The 17,829-nt window shown below is 35.4% G+C and overlaps 1 protein-coding gene across 1 annotated transcript; it reads left to right on the top strand.

The window, feature by feature from the left end:
* The first annotated feature begins 13,749 nt into the window (after positions 1-13,749).
* Positions 13,750-15,516, top strand: LOC105247769 (SCAN domain-containing protein 3). The gene has a single exon (XM_011252143.2). The coding sequence runs from the start codon at positions 13,750-13,752 to the stop codon at positions 15,514-15,516; it is 1,767 nt and encodes a 588-aa protein (XP_011250445.2).
* Positions 15,517-17,829: the final 2,313 nt, after the last annotated feature.

The raw sequence follows: 17,829 nt of genomic DNA on the forward strand, positions 1-17,829 counted from the left end.
GCATAATATATACAGGGCGATCCCGAAAAACCTTCCGTCTTTAAAATGACGTATTCCTGACACTATTCTAAGACAATTTTTTCTTTACCAAAATTTGATTTGAAGCGTAGTTTTTGAGTTATAAGCAAAAATAGTTAGTAAATCACGCGTCGAGTACAGGAGGCAGGCAGGGGCGGCCCGGCGCGCCGTGAACGCGGGCGCAGCTGATCGCCCGACAGGCGATTACCACTGCATGAGTCACTAACTATTTTATCTTATAACATAAAATTATGCTTTAAATAAAATTTTAAAGAAGAAAATGTCTTAGAATTACATCAGGAATACGTGTTCCTTAAAATAATGTTAATTATTAAAAGTTATTCCGGATCGCCGACCGTCGAACGCTGTAATCAGCTGATTGCTACATGCGATGTGTGTATGGTGGAGTGTGTGCGTAAAAGAGAGAGAGAGAGAGAGAGAAAGAGAGAGAGAGAGAGAAGGGGAGGAAGGGTAAGGGTGAGAAGGTTTTAGCCGATTGTTCGTCTTATCTCGCGTCAATCACGCGCCACGCGCAAGGCGTTTATTGTTAGATGTCGCGTGTCGCGTTTCTGGCAACACATAACCCTCGTGGTCGCGCAGTCTCCGCGGTCCGTCGCTTCGCGTCGAGTCATGTGTTCTCTCGCATTCGCGTTTCTTTTAAAGTAATTTTAAGTCTCGATAAAACGATGGGAATCGAGTGAGTAATAAACAGTAAACTCGTTATCGCGTAATCTGTGTCAATCGAGTGTAAGAGTGTTTCGAAGTGAGAAAGTTTCGATGTGCCGCGCATCTCTAACAATCAGCGGTGCAGCGATCTAATAATCGTGCAGCAGTTACAACAATACGTAGCATGAAGATTCGCTACGCTGCTACCAGGTGAGTGAGCAATAAGTAAGCAGAGTAAGTGAGTGAGTGAGTGAGAGAATGAGTGACTAAATGACAGAGTGTTGTAAAAGAGAGAGAGAAAAAAGTGTATGCGTACGTGCGTACGTGTGTATGAATGTCTGTCCCTTTTACCCTTCCTCCCTCTCTCTCTCTCTCTCTCTCTCTCTCTTTCTCTTTCTCTCTCTCTCTCTCTCTCTCTTTCTCTCTCTCTCTCTCTCTCTCTTTTACGCACACTCCGCCATACACACATCGCATGTAGCAATCAGCTGATTACAGCGTTCGACGGTCGGCGATCCGGAATAACTTTTAATAATTAACATTATTTTAAGGAACACGTATTCCTGATGTAATTCTAAGACATTTTCTTCTTTACCAAAATTTTATTTAAAGCATAATTTTATGTTATAAGATAAAATAGTTAGTGACTCATGCAGTGATAATCGCTTGTCGGGCGATCAGCTGCGCCCGCGCTCGCGGCGCGCCGGGCCGCCCCTGCCTGCCTTCTGTACCCGACGCGTGATTTACTAACTATTTCTGCTTATAACTCAAAAACTACGCTTCAAATCAAATTTTGCTAAAGAAAAAATTGTCTTAGAATAGTGTCAGGAATACGTCATTTTAAAGACGGAAGGTTTTTCGGGATCGCCCTGTATAAGATAACATAGAACATATAATGCACATCTACAAATAGCTTCCATATATTATCTTGCATATGTATTAATGTTTTATTAAGAGCACATACAATAATGCAAAGAGGATTTAAAATTAATTGAAATTATATTAGTAATAATGAATGCTATTCGCATTAGTACATATACTCTTAAATCATTACTACGCATAGTATATAAGATTTCCTAGATAACAAGCTTCTTTATAAGCAAACTCTTCCAGCAATATTGAAATTAGATTAATAATAATGAATGTTATTCGCATTAGTACATATACTCTTAAACCATTACTGCGCATAATATATAAGATAACATAGAACATATAATACATATCTACAAATAGCTTCCATATATTATCTTGCATATATATTAATGTTTTATTAAGAGCACATACAGTAATGCAGACAGGATTTAAAATTATTAGTGTAATTTCACTACAAACAAAAATAATTATAATTATAATTATTACATTATTTTACATATTAACATATATGTGTACATATGTATATGTAATGTATATATATTATATATATGTATGTATATGTACATACATATATATACAATATAGTTTATATATTTTATACATATTGTAAATATATATTTATCAATAATATATAATTATCTAATTATCTAAATAAATATATAATTATCAATATAAATATGTACAAGTAATATGACCTTTTCCGAATCAAAGTTTTTCATACTTTCTTTTAAAAAACAACATTATTTATACACATATTTACATACCTTCTTTATTCGATTTTTCTTCTTTCTCTCTTTCTCTTTTTTCTTCTTTACTTCTTTTTACTTTTTTCTTAACACACTACTATGTAATACGAAAAAGTAACAAATAGGTTATACGAAGCGCTCGAGCGCTACGCTACCTAACTTAACCTAACCGCGAATATATCGGAACGCACCATCCTATCAGCATCGCAGAAAAGGAGGCTTCAACATTTCGATATATTCGAGTTATCGACTTAACATGCACTTTTTAAGATAGGATTAGTAGTATCTATTTAATATACAGTTATTTAAATATATTTAATAATGTGAAATACTGATGGTTTTTTTAAAGGAAATATTTATCTTTATGAAACAAATTACTGAAAATATAGTAGTAATGGTTTATTGTTTTCTCTTTTTCAAGAATATACAAGGCGCTTTTCTAGGGAGCGATCCCAAACCCTTTACATCTCTCTCTCTCTTTTCTCCGTTATTCTCCCGGACCTGGCCTTCGTGCAACCTCTACAATCTTTGCTCCCTCTCCCACCCCTCGAACTTTCCCCTTCCCTTCTCGCCTGCCCTCCCCCCTTTTTTCATTCCTCGACATCTCTCCTTCCCATCCAATCCCCTCCTCTTGACTGTCCCCTGTCCTTCCTCCTCTTCTTCCTTCTCCTGCTTCTGTCCTTTTTCTTCCTCTCCTTTCCCGTCCTTCTTCCAGCCCTCCTGTTTTACCTCCTGTTTCGTCAGTTTTCTGTCCCCTAATCCTTTATCCTCCATCCTTTCCCCCCATCTCTCTCCCTCCTCCTTTCTTCTTCTACTTTCTTCCTCTTCTTTTTTCTTCTGTTTCTGTGCTTCTCTATCCTTCTCACCCCGTCCTCCTCCTGACTTGTCCCCGTTTTCCTTTGTTCTCTCTCCTTCTCTTTCATTCCTCAACTCGTTCACTTAACCAATTCTACAACTTTTTATCCATCTCTGCGTCTTCCACTTTCTATCCTAGTCTCACCTCCGTATTCTATTGCTCAGCGACTTTTTCTCTTCTTCAATCTCTTCCGCCAAATTCTTTATTATTATCACCATCTCCTCCATAGTTAATCTTCGCTCCCCCGCAGGCTCCTCCACAATCCATCTCCCCTAGTCATTTCTTCAGTCTTCTCTTTTGTAACCTCCTCGTTCTATCCCTCTCTTAATTGCTTTCTCTCTAACATCCCCCTCCTCTCTCTATCTCCCCCTGGCACCTGTGTGGCCTCGAACCCGCGCCACGCTCACCTCTCGCCCACGGCGAGTCCGCGCCGCAGCGTGCAAGACCACACAGGCCCCAATTATTGAAAATATATTCGCTCATAATATATTTGTGGAATCAAATATATCATAACTTTAGAAAATATAAAAGAGATATATTCATTTGCAGGTTCAATCTGCATCTGAGCCTGTTTATCATGCTGTTTATCATAATGGATTACACCACAAATTGGATTACAATAACTGTGTACTATTTTTGGATTGATGTTAATAATTCCGATGTTAATAAATTAATCTCCAAAAACTTACCTTTTTAAAAAAGATTTTTTGCACTAATTGTATCCAACTGTCATATTGTCTACAAAAATAGTGATATAAAAAAATTACGCCAACTAAGAATAAAAATTTGTACGAGATAAATAGAAGTACAAGGAAGAAAACTTGTACAAGTTAAATAGAAATATTTTAATTGAAAACATTGTTATACAAAATAGTTGCTTTAATTTTCAAAAATAATAATATTAAAAAATTAAAAATTAATTTAAAAATTGGAAACTGAAAATTAATATAAAACAAGAAAGTAAAAAAAAATTTAATTAAAAAGACTTGGCGCTGCCAATTTTATTAATATATTGTTCAGCTTAAAAGCCTAAATTTTCAAATGTAAATCAATATAAATTAATTAAATAAATTAGATCATTAAATTTAAATGTTAGACTAATAATTGGAATATGTTCCAATCTTTTAAATTTCCATATTATATAAAGTTGATAAAATTGGAAAAACATAAGTTTGAATAAATCTCATAGAAATTTCTAAAATAAAAGTATAATTTGTGAAAATAATATAAGAATTATAATAATTAAATTATTAATTGAAGATCCAGAAGATCTTAAGAGAATTAATATAAATGTCCAGCAATTATATTTGCTGTTAGATATATATTTAATTGGAATATATGCCAATTTTATTGGCAGCACAAAGTTTTTTTAATTAAAATTTTTTTTACTTTCTTGTTTTATATTAATTTTCAGTTTCCAATTTTTAAATAAATTTTTAATTTTTTAATATTATTATTTTTGAAAATTAAAGCAACTATTTTGTATAACAATGTTTTCAATTAAAATATTTCTATTTAATTGTATAAACGATAATGTTTTAATTACAAAAAATAATACAGATTTCCAATGTAATAGTATTTCTAATAAAACAGAGGACTGTTTTAATACAGATTAGTTTAATGTTTCACATTACTTATATTGCCAATCTTCTGATAACTCTGATAATGTTATTGAAAGTGATACTCCAATATCACAACAAAATATAGAAAATCAAAATTTATATAATCAAAGTAATAATTTTATTAATAAATTACGATCATGGGCAATATCATATAATATTTCACCATATAACGCCTTACGAAGTTTATTAAGTTTATTAAAATTAGAAACAAATATTACTTTGCCTCAAGATCCCAGAACTTTACTTTGTACTCCTCGACATGTACCCTACAAATCTGTAGGTTCAGGCACTTATGTATACATAGGAATTCAATTTACAGTTCAAAATTTAATTAATTTGTTAGAGAAACAGCCAGAAAAAATTAATTAATTTATTAATATTGATAGTTTGCCTTTAAGCAAAAGTTCCAGTAGTCAGATATATCCAATATTATGCTTAATATCTGAATATCCGCAATATCTGTAATAGGTATCTATGATGGTTATGAAAAACCTAATAATGTTAATTTGTTTTTACAAGATTTTACAGATGAAACTATAAAGTTATCAGAAGATGGTTTTATTTATAATAATCATGCTATACCATTTACAATTAAAGCATTTATATGTGATGCTCCAGCAAAATCACTCATTACTTCTTTCAAAGGTCACACTGGATTTTTTGCATGTACTAAATGTATGCAAAGAGGAAAATATATAAAAGCCAGAATATAGTATCCTGAAATAAATTATGTTGAAAGAACGGATGAAAATTTCCGTAATAGAGTTCAACCTGAACATCATACAGGAACATCAATTTTAAAAACAATACTTCGATTAACATGGTAAAAAGTTTTCCTCTTGAATACATGCATTTAGTATGCCTTGCGTAGTGAAAAAACTAATAAATTTATGGCTTTTTGGACCTATTTCACATAGATTATAAAAATCAACATACAATCTATTCAAATAAGAAACATAAACAGCCTGATACGAGCTAAACTGTGGATGATAGGTCAGTTAAAAAAACAAAAGGGTAAAAAAGAATGTCAATAAGTCGCATTTATTAAGAGAGCGACAAAAAAGTGAGACGTTTCGATGCTACTTTCATCTCTTCAGTACGAAGTGTTAAGATTCAAAATATGTGATCGCATCTCGAATATAGAAAGTCAACGTGTGTTGTGTGACAGCTTGGTTTCTGATAAAATTACATACATAAAATTAGATACATGAAAATAAATAAAGATAGTGAAAAAAACTAAATTAAATAATATGGCTTTTGAAACCTATTTCACAAGATTATCAAAAAATAAACATAGTAACATACAATCTATTTCAAATTAAGAAACATAAACAGCCTGATACGAGCTAAACTGTGGATGATAGGTCAGTTAAAAAAACAAAAGGGTAAAAAAAGAATGTCAATAAGTCGCATTTATTAAAGAGCGACAAAAAAGTGAGACGTTTCGATGCTTACTTTCATCTCTTCAGTCACGAAGTGTTAAGATTCAAAAATATGGTGATCGCATCTCGAATATAGAAAGTCAACGTGTGTTGTGTGACAGCTTGGTTCTGATAAAAATTACATACATAAAATTAGATACATGAAACATAAAAGATTAAATAAAGAAAAAATAGCGTGAAACTTAAAGAACCGTTACAATTAAAATAGATCATTTGTAAAAAATATTACCAAATCTCCTAAAATTTGAAACCTCCACACAGACTCGAGTCTTAGTATTAAAATAAAATAAACAAAGTTAAAGGCTCCTCTAAATTAACAAATCAATAATAAATAGTAAAAGGCAGTAAAGAGCCAACGCAGTTGTAGGGCGTGGATAAAATAATTTCCAAGGCAGCAAATCAATTTTAACAATCCTTTCGCTTTATTCCAATCGTTTCGGACTCAATTCGAGCCTTCTTCAGTGAATCTAATAAACACAAAGAAAAGATAAATAAATCAACTAAGGAAAAATTAAAACACAATCTCAATAAATACAAAAAAGAGGAAAAAGCATAGTCACATGTATGCATGATCTATAAGAGCGACGCGACTTCGTCAAGGCTGGTCCATCTGAGAAAACACGATGCAAAAAGCCCTCTCAACGGTACAAAGCGCGAAGAGCGATGCACTAACAAAATAAAACCAAAACTAGTCACAAATCTTAAAAAAGAGAAATTCATTAACACTAATTAAAGGCAACTCACTCACTCAGACAAGAGACAGACCAGCAAAAACGAAACGAAACAATCGACAAGCTCAAAATCGAATAGGCCGATAATTCAAACAGCAACGGTAATAATGTCATATTGTGGTCGGTAATAACAAGAGGACAAAGCCAGTCAAACCGAAAAACAACCCGCTAAATCTTGGGCATGTTTTCAACTATCGATAGGCACGAAGTATTTAATTTTACAGTATCGCTTTGGAGATTCAACGCATTTTTTTGGCGCTTAATATAAATCATTTCAGAAATGAGTCTTTTTCCTAAAAACGCTTCCTCATCCAAAATCTCGACATCATCAAAATCAAATGTGTGATTAAGCGCTCTATGTTCTGCAATGACGGACGTAAAATTCCTTCTATGTTCCTTGATTCTCGTTCTTAACAAGCGACCTGTTTGTCCTACGTAAGAGGCGTCGCAATCTGTGCAATTAATTTTATATACAATATTACTACGAGAATCATTCAGTAAACAGTCCTTGCCGACTTTAATAAATTTGCGCAAAGTATTTATTCCGGTGTAAGAAAGCCTGACATCGAGATCTCTGACGCAATATCGAAAACGCTCTGATATGTTCTTCACATATGGAACGTTAAAATATGTAATCTTATTATCACCTCTCTCATCATCATCAATCGCAATCTCAACATCATTTGAACCGTTGTCATGTTTGTTATTAAATCTATGAAATAGAATATTCAGTCGATCAATAATTGTGTGGAAAATAAGAGAGAGCGGATATCCGTTGTTGAGAAGGATGTTAACAATAAATTCGAGATTGTCTTGATGAAATTTAGGATGAGAAAGCCAGAAAACTTTATCTATTAACCCAATGATCGTGCCCTTCTTCTGGCAAAGGGGATGTCGCGACTCGAAGTGGAGGTACCTTCCCGAAAAAGTTGGTTTATGAAATCAATTGAATTCAATATATCCATTGTTTAAAATAATAGTGATGTCAAGAAAATTCAAACGGTTGTCGACACCCTCCTCAACAGTGAATTGCAGTCTTGTATGGAACGAATTAAAAATGTTCAGGACAACATTGAGCATTGAGGAGGGAGCCGCCAACACGATGTCGTCAACATATCTAAAATAAAACGGAAGGTCCATAGGTAGAGCCGCGATAGCCCTTGACTCTAAATCTTGAAGCGTGATCTCAGCGATAATCGGGGAAAGAGGAAAGCCCATGGGCGTGCCAAATGTTTGTTGATAACAAACATCATTAAACACAAAAAAAGTGGAATTTAAAATAAAGCGAACTGCCATTACAAATTCATCGCGAGGTATCCGGCAATTGATTCCTATATGGTCCCATCTAACAACCAAACTATTAATGGCCATATCCAAAGGCAGCATATCGAATTTCTGCTATTTTTTGATTCCTATATGGTCCCATCTAACAACCAAACTATTAATGGCCATATCCAAAGGCAGCATATCGAATTTCTGCTATTTTTTTTCGCTCTTCAAACGACAAAAGTGAATCATCTGTTATGTTTATATTTTCGTTTGTATTCTTTGTTTCTGTTTTAATTTTACATATTTCTATATGCGCTTTGGATTCTGCGTGACGATAAATTTTCGATAAATCACCTCTCATTGATTTATCACAAAATGAACAAAAAAATAAATTTACATCATGTGATAATTTGCGTAACCATGGCTTAAATAATTCAATTTCTAGCCATTGTTCTTGAAATTTATATTTTTCGGATATTTTTTTATCTGAATTTTTATTATCATTTTCATTATTAGTATTTAAAACTGAATTTTTTTCTTTAATATTATTTTTATGACACGCAGAATCCGCATGTCTTAAAATATGTGTATTGCACGAAAAATTTTTATTGCATATACTACAATAATAAAGACTATCGTCGGATGGTACTTTGCGTATCCAAGATTTATATCGATCATTATTGAGCCAAGCATTTGAAAAGCTTCGCTTAGATTCTTTTCTCAATTCATCATTCATTTTTGTGAAACAAAAAATAGACAGAAACAAAGAATTGAAGAAGAGTGAATAAAAGAAGCTAAAGATGAAAAATTATATATATATATATATATATATATATATATATATATATATATAATTTTTCATCTTTAGCTTCTTTTATTCACTCTTCTTCAATTCTTTGTTTCTGTCTATTTTTATATATATATATATATATATATATATATATATATATACAGGGTGTACTTCCTAGAAGTGGCCACCTCCTTTTATCTTTTAAACTAAAAGAGATAGACCATAACAAATATATATAAAATTAAATGGCTTTAACTGAACTTTATTGTGAGCATAGTGGTTGATTACAAAATATATCTGTATTAAAGAACGAAGAGATATGTATAATTTTTTTATAATAATGTAGATACTTTGATATAATAAAAGTTGTAGCGCTGTTTGAAACGAATATAACGATGCGTGATTTAATGTAAATATTTTTTTACATATTATACGAGATTTTCCGGCTTGAAATATCGCGGGCGACATCCACCATTTCATTTTCGGCCCTGCGATATAGCTAATTTCTGACTCGTGCATTAGAGGTTGACATATGTCATGTTGTGGTTTAATCATGATACTCACAAGTAACACTACCCAACTGCCACTCGCCGATTCGAATGAAACTTAACATACTTATTAAACACAGAAAAATATTGAATACGTGTTTTTTTGTTTCGGCTATAAACGCATTTTAAGGATAGAAATCACCCCTCAATTCCTGGGGGTGGGAACAACTACGGCTAATTATTTCCGAAACGATACATTTTCTGAAAAATGTGCTCAGGATTAAAGTTGTAGTATTTAAAGTGATGCATTTGATGGTGGTCTTGAGTTGATCTTGAGGTCGATTTTCAAGGTCAATTAAATCTGGAGAGCTAATTAGCCGTTGCCGCACTTTTGTCACATCCTGTATATAATCATGATTTCATGCACTGACTCATGTGTCTTCAGAACTGAATTGTAGATGCAAATTCACAGAAAAAATAAGGAGAAAAGTTTTGTGGGTAACTTTAGAATAAAAGTAAAGGTAAGAAAATGTTAAGTATCACCCTAATTGTAAGTTAAACATTACTCTTGTGCTTTATTAAAATAATATCTTCAATTTTTTTTTATTTTTATTGCTACTCTGAAGTTATCCGCAACACCTTTTACGTATACCCTTTATTTTGTGTTAGGATTTCATTTGAACATATGATTAATTGTCATTTTCACGACTGTCGTTGAGCAAGCATTTCCCAAGACTATTTCTTCATTTATTTTCTATGAGGTATCTCGTAAATTTCATTTCAACATATCTTCAATCGTGACTATACTTAAGCGAGTGTTCCTTGTTTGTAGTTTTACGTCAGTTGTTGTCACGGCTGCTGTTTCTCGTGAATGTTTTCAAAATTCTTTTGGAGAGTATTTACAACAAATACTTTTCCATCGTTTATTCCCACGACTACTTTTTGTGTTAATTTTATTTGGGCTTATAATCACAAACATTGCTTTCTGTGAATTTACTTTGAATCTCTGATATGATATTAGTATTAAAGCATTATTAATTTGCAAAAATTTCATAATGTCATTAAACCCGAAAAATATTTTAAAGTTATTATGTCTCACTTTCGAAGACCAAGTGTACAGTATAGAATCTAGAATAACAGATGAAGAAAGATTATTCGCTTCTCAATTAGCAGATTTGATAAAAGACACTATCAATTTTGACGTGTTTCAAGAGACTTCTGATACTTTGAGCTTTATTGATGTTAGTGTGATTCCTGATGCTGGGTTAGTTGAAGACGATCCAGGAAATGTTTTAGAAGTTGTGCAAAATGATACAAAATTCAGAGAAATTGTAGACATTGATTATAAAAGCAGAGCAATTCAATTTTGGCGATCTGGAAAAAAGAAAAGAAAGACTATAGAATCAGTCAAAAACCAATTTAAAAAAGTTACAGATGAAAAACAACTGTACAGATGGGAAGTACAAGTTGCTGAGAATGCGTCAAGGACTGATAAATTGTTATATATTTCTCAATACGTTCTAGAACAATTTAAAAGTTCATCTGATCGAAATTTACTCATTCATGATTTAGATCTAAAGAGATGGGTCTTGAAAGCAAAAGAAGAAGTTCATTTATCTTCTCAATTATTTACGGCTTCATCGAAATGGATACACAAGTTCAAAATAACACATGGCATTGTTTCAAGAAAGATAAACAAATTCCTGACACAAGCACATATTTCAAATAAAGCAGAACTATTGCAACAAGCTTCCAATTATGTGAGTCAAGTCAAATTAGAGATAGGCTTGCTAGGAACAGCAAACGTTTACAATTCAGACCAATCAGGGTTCAATTTGGAAACACATGCTGGTACATTAGCATCGAAGGGTTCTTTGAAAGTGGAATGTCTTGCCCAATCTCTGAACTCCTTGACCCATAGTTACACAATACAGCCTCTAATATCTGCTGATGGTATCTTGAAATCCCCTTTATTAATAGTTTTGCAAGAGACAAGTGGCCATTTTGGACCGATAGTACAGAAGTCAATGTACAAAGCGGATAATATCCTCGTTTTCGCCACAAAATCTGGAAAGTTGACATCTGACTTGGCTATTAAATGGTTTGAAGCTGTCTTCTTGCTTAATGCTGGCGAGAAGTCTGTTTTGTGTTTGGACTCTTGGTCAGGACAAACAGAAAAAAAATTTGAAAATACAGACAAGGGTGGCAAGGAAATAAAAATCCTTACAATTCCTGCCGGAACAACTGGCTCCATTCGACCATTGGATGTTTACGTATTCAGACCGTGGAAAAACTTCCTGAAACAATTTTCAGACTTAATTCTTTTATACAACTATGACATTAATCTACATTTGAGGAATAACATTCTCAAAATTCAATCATTAATCCACAATCAATTTTCATCACCCCGATTCAAAAACATAATTAAATACAGGGTCTGTCCGGAAAGTAATGCGTCGCATTTTTTTAAAAAAAATTTATTGATCGGATAGGTTAAACAACTTAAAATTTTTCAAAGTATGACCCTTCTGCATCAATACATTTTTGCCAACGCGATTTCCATGCGTCATATGCTTTCAGGAACTCCTCACGCGGGATGCTCTTCAGGTAAGCCGTCGTAGTAGCTTGCACGTTATCCACCGACTCGAGATGCTTTCCTTTGAGGTTCCTTTTCAGCCGAGGAAACAAAAAAAAGTCCGCCGGGGCCAGGTCGGGACTGTAGGGTGGCTGCGGCAACGTTGTCACACCGATCTTGGTCAGGTAGGCCGTGACAACAAAGGCGGTGTGAGCCGGCGCGTTATCGTGATGGAGTTTCCACGAAGCGCGGATCTCCTTCCGAACGCGGGCAACCCTGTGATTCAGTCTCTGAAGCACTTCCTTATAAAATTGAGCGTTGACGGTCTGGCCAGTAGGTACGAATTCATGGTGCACTATCCCCTTTGCATCAAAAAAAACAATGAGCATGGACTTCATCCGGGACTTGCTCATGCGAGCCTTCTTCTGGCGTGGCGACGACGTCGTGTACCATTCTGCACTCTGTTTCTTTGACTCCGGATCGTACTCAAAGATCCATGACTCATCCCCAGTGATAACGTTGTCCAGGAAATTGGGATCATGTTCACAGAGTTCCTTGAGTTCTCTACACACTTCCACTCGGTGTTGCTTTTGCGCATCGGTCAAAACTTTGGGCACGAGTTTTGCGCAAATCTTCCGCATGGCCAAGTCTTCCGATACAATCTCATGAACAACCGTTTTCGGCAAGGTCAATAATTCCGACATCAAGCGAACACTCATTCGACGGTCTGAATTCAGTAACTGGCGCACACGAGTCACATGATCGTCCGTTCGCGATGTTGACGGGCGTCCTGCGCGGGCCTCGTCGGTGATGTCCTTCCGACCTTCTCTAAACATCTTGTGCCATCTGTTGGACTGCGATCTGGAAAGGCAATCGTCCCCGAAGGCTTCCTTAAGCATTTCAAAAGTTTCGAGCGGCGTCTTTCGAGCGCCAGCTTCACGCAAAACTTTATCGCATAGCGTTGCTCTAAAGCATTGATTCCCAAAGTGGTCCAGGTGGACCCCCAGGGGTCCACGGGAGACTCGACGGGGGTCTACGTTGGCGTGACAAAAAAATGGGGGTTCACAATTCGTAAGTGGGGGTGCACGAAAATTTATCTGGTTTCGATAGTGAAGAACTAAAACGTTGGCTTGACTTCACCTATCAATGTAGGCAGATAATATTTTAAGAAGCTCAGTGACTGTTACTTGTAAAAACTTGCATAGTCCATATTCAGTACAACGTGTCGAGACTTGCAAAGCGCCGTTGCCGCGCCGCTGCCGCGCCGCCGCCCGCGACGCTTGTTCAGACGTGCAAAGGGACGAAATACGACTTGTGCTGTGTGTGCTTGCAATCTTGCATGAACTTGTTTGATTCTTCACTAATATAAATACGAATGGCAAGGACAAACGTTATTAATTTGTTTTCGGAATTTCGAAAAGTAAAGTAAAGTGAATCGATGTTAGTGTTTGCCAGTGTCGGAAAAAGTAAGTACCTACCTGCCTATTTGTTATACATACTTTTATGTTGTAATAAGTATATTTGTAATGTTTGCGTGTAGTAGGTACGTAATAAAAATTAAATACTAAAAACTAAACAGAGCCATTATTAGATACTTCCATAAAAGAACAGAAAGCCGAGAAAGGTTGAACTTTTTGTTAAAATAGCCATATCCTGTTAGGTAACTGATACGAAACATGGCTGAATCTAAAAAGAAATGTCGACAGTACAATGTTGATTATTTGAAATTTGGTTTTCTTCCATCAAAGGCAGACAAGCGATTGCCCATATGCCTTTTATGCAACAAAGTTTTGAGCAATGACTCTATGAAACCATCGAAGCTCGAAGATCATCTAAGAAAGTGTCATCCTGATAAAATAGGCAAAGATTTGAAATATTTTCAAACATTGAAAGCAAAATATGAAAAGAGACCCACCGTGCACAGTATGTTCGCTTCAACGTCTCAAAGTAACGATGATGGCTTGCGGGCATCTTACAATATCTCATTACTTATAGCGAAATCTGGAAAACCGCACACCATTGGAGAACAGTTAATTTTACCCGCTGTTGAAGAGGTTTTAAAAACTGTTCTGCACAAATCTCCATTTGACATACTCAAAAGAATTCCTTTGAGTAACAACACTGTACAAAGACGTATTGATGAAATGAGCTCTGATATTGAAAGCTTCTTGTGTAATTATCTGCAAACAACTCATTTTTCTATTCAACTGGACGAGTCAACTTTACCTGGTAATGAAGCATTATTATTGGCATATGTTCGATTTGTTATTGACGAAGAAATTCATGAAGAGCTACTATTCGCCAAAACTTTGGAGACGGACACTAAAGGTGAATCAATATTTAATGTCCTGAGTGATTTTTTTAAGGAAAAATCGATTCCATTCACAAACATTATTTCGGTGGCAACAGATGGAGCTCCTGCCATGGTCGGGCAATATCGTGGGTTTATAAGCCATCTTAAAAGAATTATACCAGAGGTAACTGCAATTCACTGTGTCATCCACCGACAACACCTAGTAGCGAAAAATTTGAGTGATAGATTGCACCAATCGCTTCAATTTGTGATTAATGCAGTTAACAAAATAAAAAGCAATGCGTTGAATACGCGTTTATTTGCACAATTGTGCGATGAAAATGATGAAGACTTCCAACGATTGCTCTTACATACTGAAGTACGCTGGTTGTCGAAAGGTGCATGTTTAACAAGATTTTACTCACTTTTTGAATCAGTTTTAGAGTTTCTGGAAAGTAAAGATCCAGATTTAAAAGAAAACCTAATCAATTTGAAAGCAGACATCGCATATTTAACAGATTTGTTCAAAAAATTTAATGACATTAACTTACAATTACAAGGGGACAGCCTCAATTTAATAAAAACAAAGGGTGTAATTTCAGCTTTCCTTGGAAAATTGAAATTTATGAAGCAAAATATTAGTCGCCGCGAATTTTCCCAGTTTCCAAACTTGTCACAGGTAGAATGCCTTGATGAGGATATTCAGATATACGTTCAACATTTAATTGCCCTGCATGATGACTTCAAAATCAGATTTGAAGATATTCTGACGATGGAAATACCACCATGGATCATAAATCTATTTGATGAAACGGAAGTGAAGAATGTGATATTACAAGAGGAGCTACTCGAGCTCAGCACTAATGAGGAGCTGAAGGTGAAATTTAAAAGAGGGTATCAAACATTTTGGCTGCAGGCAGAAATACACGAAAAATATCCTGGACTGTGGGGAATTGCGAGAAAGCTTTTGATAGCGTTTCCCTCGTCATATCTTGTCGAAAAAAGTTTTAGTGTCGTTACAAACCTTTTAACAAAAAAAAGGAGCAGATTGAACATCACAGAACGGGGAGATTTGCGGTTATTCCTAACAAAACTGAAGCCAAATATTGATAATTTGCTGTCAATCCATCAAGTACATCCCTCCCATTAAAATTATGACTATTTTGTGATTGTCATTGTTGAAGTTACGTTACGTTATTAGTGTTTAATTTTAGTTATATTACGACTTTTATATTACATATTTTAATAAATACAACACAAGAAAATATACTATTTTTCTTTTTATTTTTACCACTCCGAATGGGGAGTTTTCTAAATAAAATAAGTGAGAATTGATTGGTTCCTTGTGCTGTGAGTAAATGTCAAAAAAGTAAAGTGGTATGAAATCACTTTTCTGATTGGCCAACTTTACTTTTTTGGCATCCACTCATAGCACAATCAATTAACCAATCAATTTTCACTTATTTTTTTTTTTCGAAAACTGTTAATTCGTGGTTGGAACTCAGCTGCGACGCAAATTTCCAGTAGTTAGATCTAATCTTCACATTTTTTGTCGAGTTTTGGGAATATGGTAGAAATGTAGCTGCGGGGGATCCACCGGAACCAGCAAAATTTTGAAAGTGGTCTATGAGAAAAAAAAGTTTGGGAACCTCTGCTCTAAAGTTTTCTCCATCATAAGTTCGACGCGACTACTACGTAAACGTTCACAAAAAAAGCCGTCCTAACCCTCCAAGCGCACGGAGACAATTGACCGACCAATCATTGGAAAGCTAAGGGTTCCCCCCACTCTCCCCAACCGGTCCGAACGCACTGCGACGTATAGTCACGTCACAAAAAAATGCGACGCATTACTTTCCGGACAGACCCTGTACGCCTGGTGGAAAAGTGGATATATCGAAGAAAAGCCAAATAGAAGTGAAATACCTGTTGATTTCTGTTTAAAGAATTGCGGTACAGTTTGCAAAATCTGCAATAACATTGCAGTAATAAAATGTGCGTGGTGTACTAATTCTCTGTGTATGGAGCATTTTTTTTGCGATAGAAAATGAAACTTTTCCTTACTATTGCCATGAATATAAAGAATAATGTCAATTATCGTAGAATTTATACCCATAGGATGTATAAAAAGAAATCAAATCTTGCCTTCACTGACTGGATCTCGATCACATCTTGTCTTCACTGACTGGATCTCGATCACATCTTGTCTTCACTGACTGAATCTCGATCACATCTTGTCTTCACTGACTGGATCTCGATCACATCTTGTCTTCACTGACTGGATCTCGATCACATCTTGCCTTTACTGACTGGATCTCGATCACATCTTGTCTTCACTGACTGGATCTCGATCACATCTTGCCTTCACTGACTGGATCTCGATCACATCTTGCCTTCACTGACTGGATCTCGATCACATCTTGTCTTCACTGACTGGATCTCGATCACATCTTGTCTTCACTGACTGGATCTCGATCACATCTTGTCTTCACTGACTGGATTTCGATCACATCTTGTCTTCACTGACTGGATGTCGATCACATCTTGTCTTCACTGACTGGATTTCGATCACATCTTGTCTTCACTGACTGGATCTCGATCACATCTTGTCTTCACTGACTGGATCTCGATCACATCTTGTCTTCACTGACTGGATCTCGATCACATCTTGTCTTCACTGACTGGATCTCGATCACATCTTGTCTTCACTGACTGGATATCGATCACATCTTGCCTTCACTGACTGGATTTCGATCACATCTTGCCTTCACTGACTGGATCTCGATCACATCTTATCTTCACTGACTGGATCTTGATCACATCTTGTCTTCACTGACTGGATCTCGATCACATCTTGCCTTCACTGACTGGATCTCGATCACATCTTGTCTTCACTGACTGGATCTCGATCACATCTTGTCTTCACTGACTGGATCTCGATCACATCTTGTCTTCACTGACTGGATCTCGATCACATCTTGTCTTCACTGACTGGATCTCGATCACATCTTGCCTTCACTGACTGGATCTCGATCACATCTTATCTTCACTGACTGGATCTTGATCACATCTTGTCTTCACTGACTGGATCTCGATCACATCTTGCCTTCACTGACTGGATCTCGATCACATCTTGTCTTCACTGACTGGATCTCGATCACATCTTGTCTTCACTGACTGGATCTCGATCACATCTTGTCTTCACTGACTGGATCTCGATCACATCTTGTCTTCACTGACTGGATCTCGATCACATCTTGCCTTCACTGACTGGATCTCGATCACATCTTGTCTTTACTGACTGAATCTCGATCACATCTTGCCTTATTTGAATGGATTAATTAACTTCTGTTTCCTTTATTAGTCGAATCACTGACTGATCTTGCTTTAATTAATTGGATCAATGAACGCTTTCAAATTGAGATTTGTTTTATCTAAAAACGTCAAAAAACGTTCATTGTGCACA

This window comes from Camponotus floridanus, unplaced genomic scaffold (genome assembly GCF_003227725.1).
Source record: "Camponotus floridanus strain SB8 unplaced genomic scaffold, Cflo_v7.5 scaffold130, whole genome shotgun sequence".
Taxonomy (NCBI): Eukaryota; Metazoa; Arthropoda; class Insecta; order Hymenoptera; family Formicidae; genus Camponotus; species Camponotus floridanus.

Coding starts and splice junctions, on each gene's coding strand:
- LOC105247769 (XM_011252143.2), top strand. CDS start 13,750: ATGGCTGAATCTAAAAAGAAATGTCGACAGTACAATGTTGATTATTTG.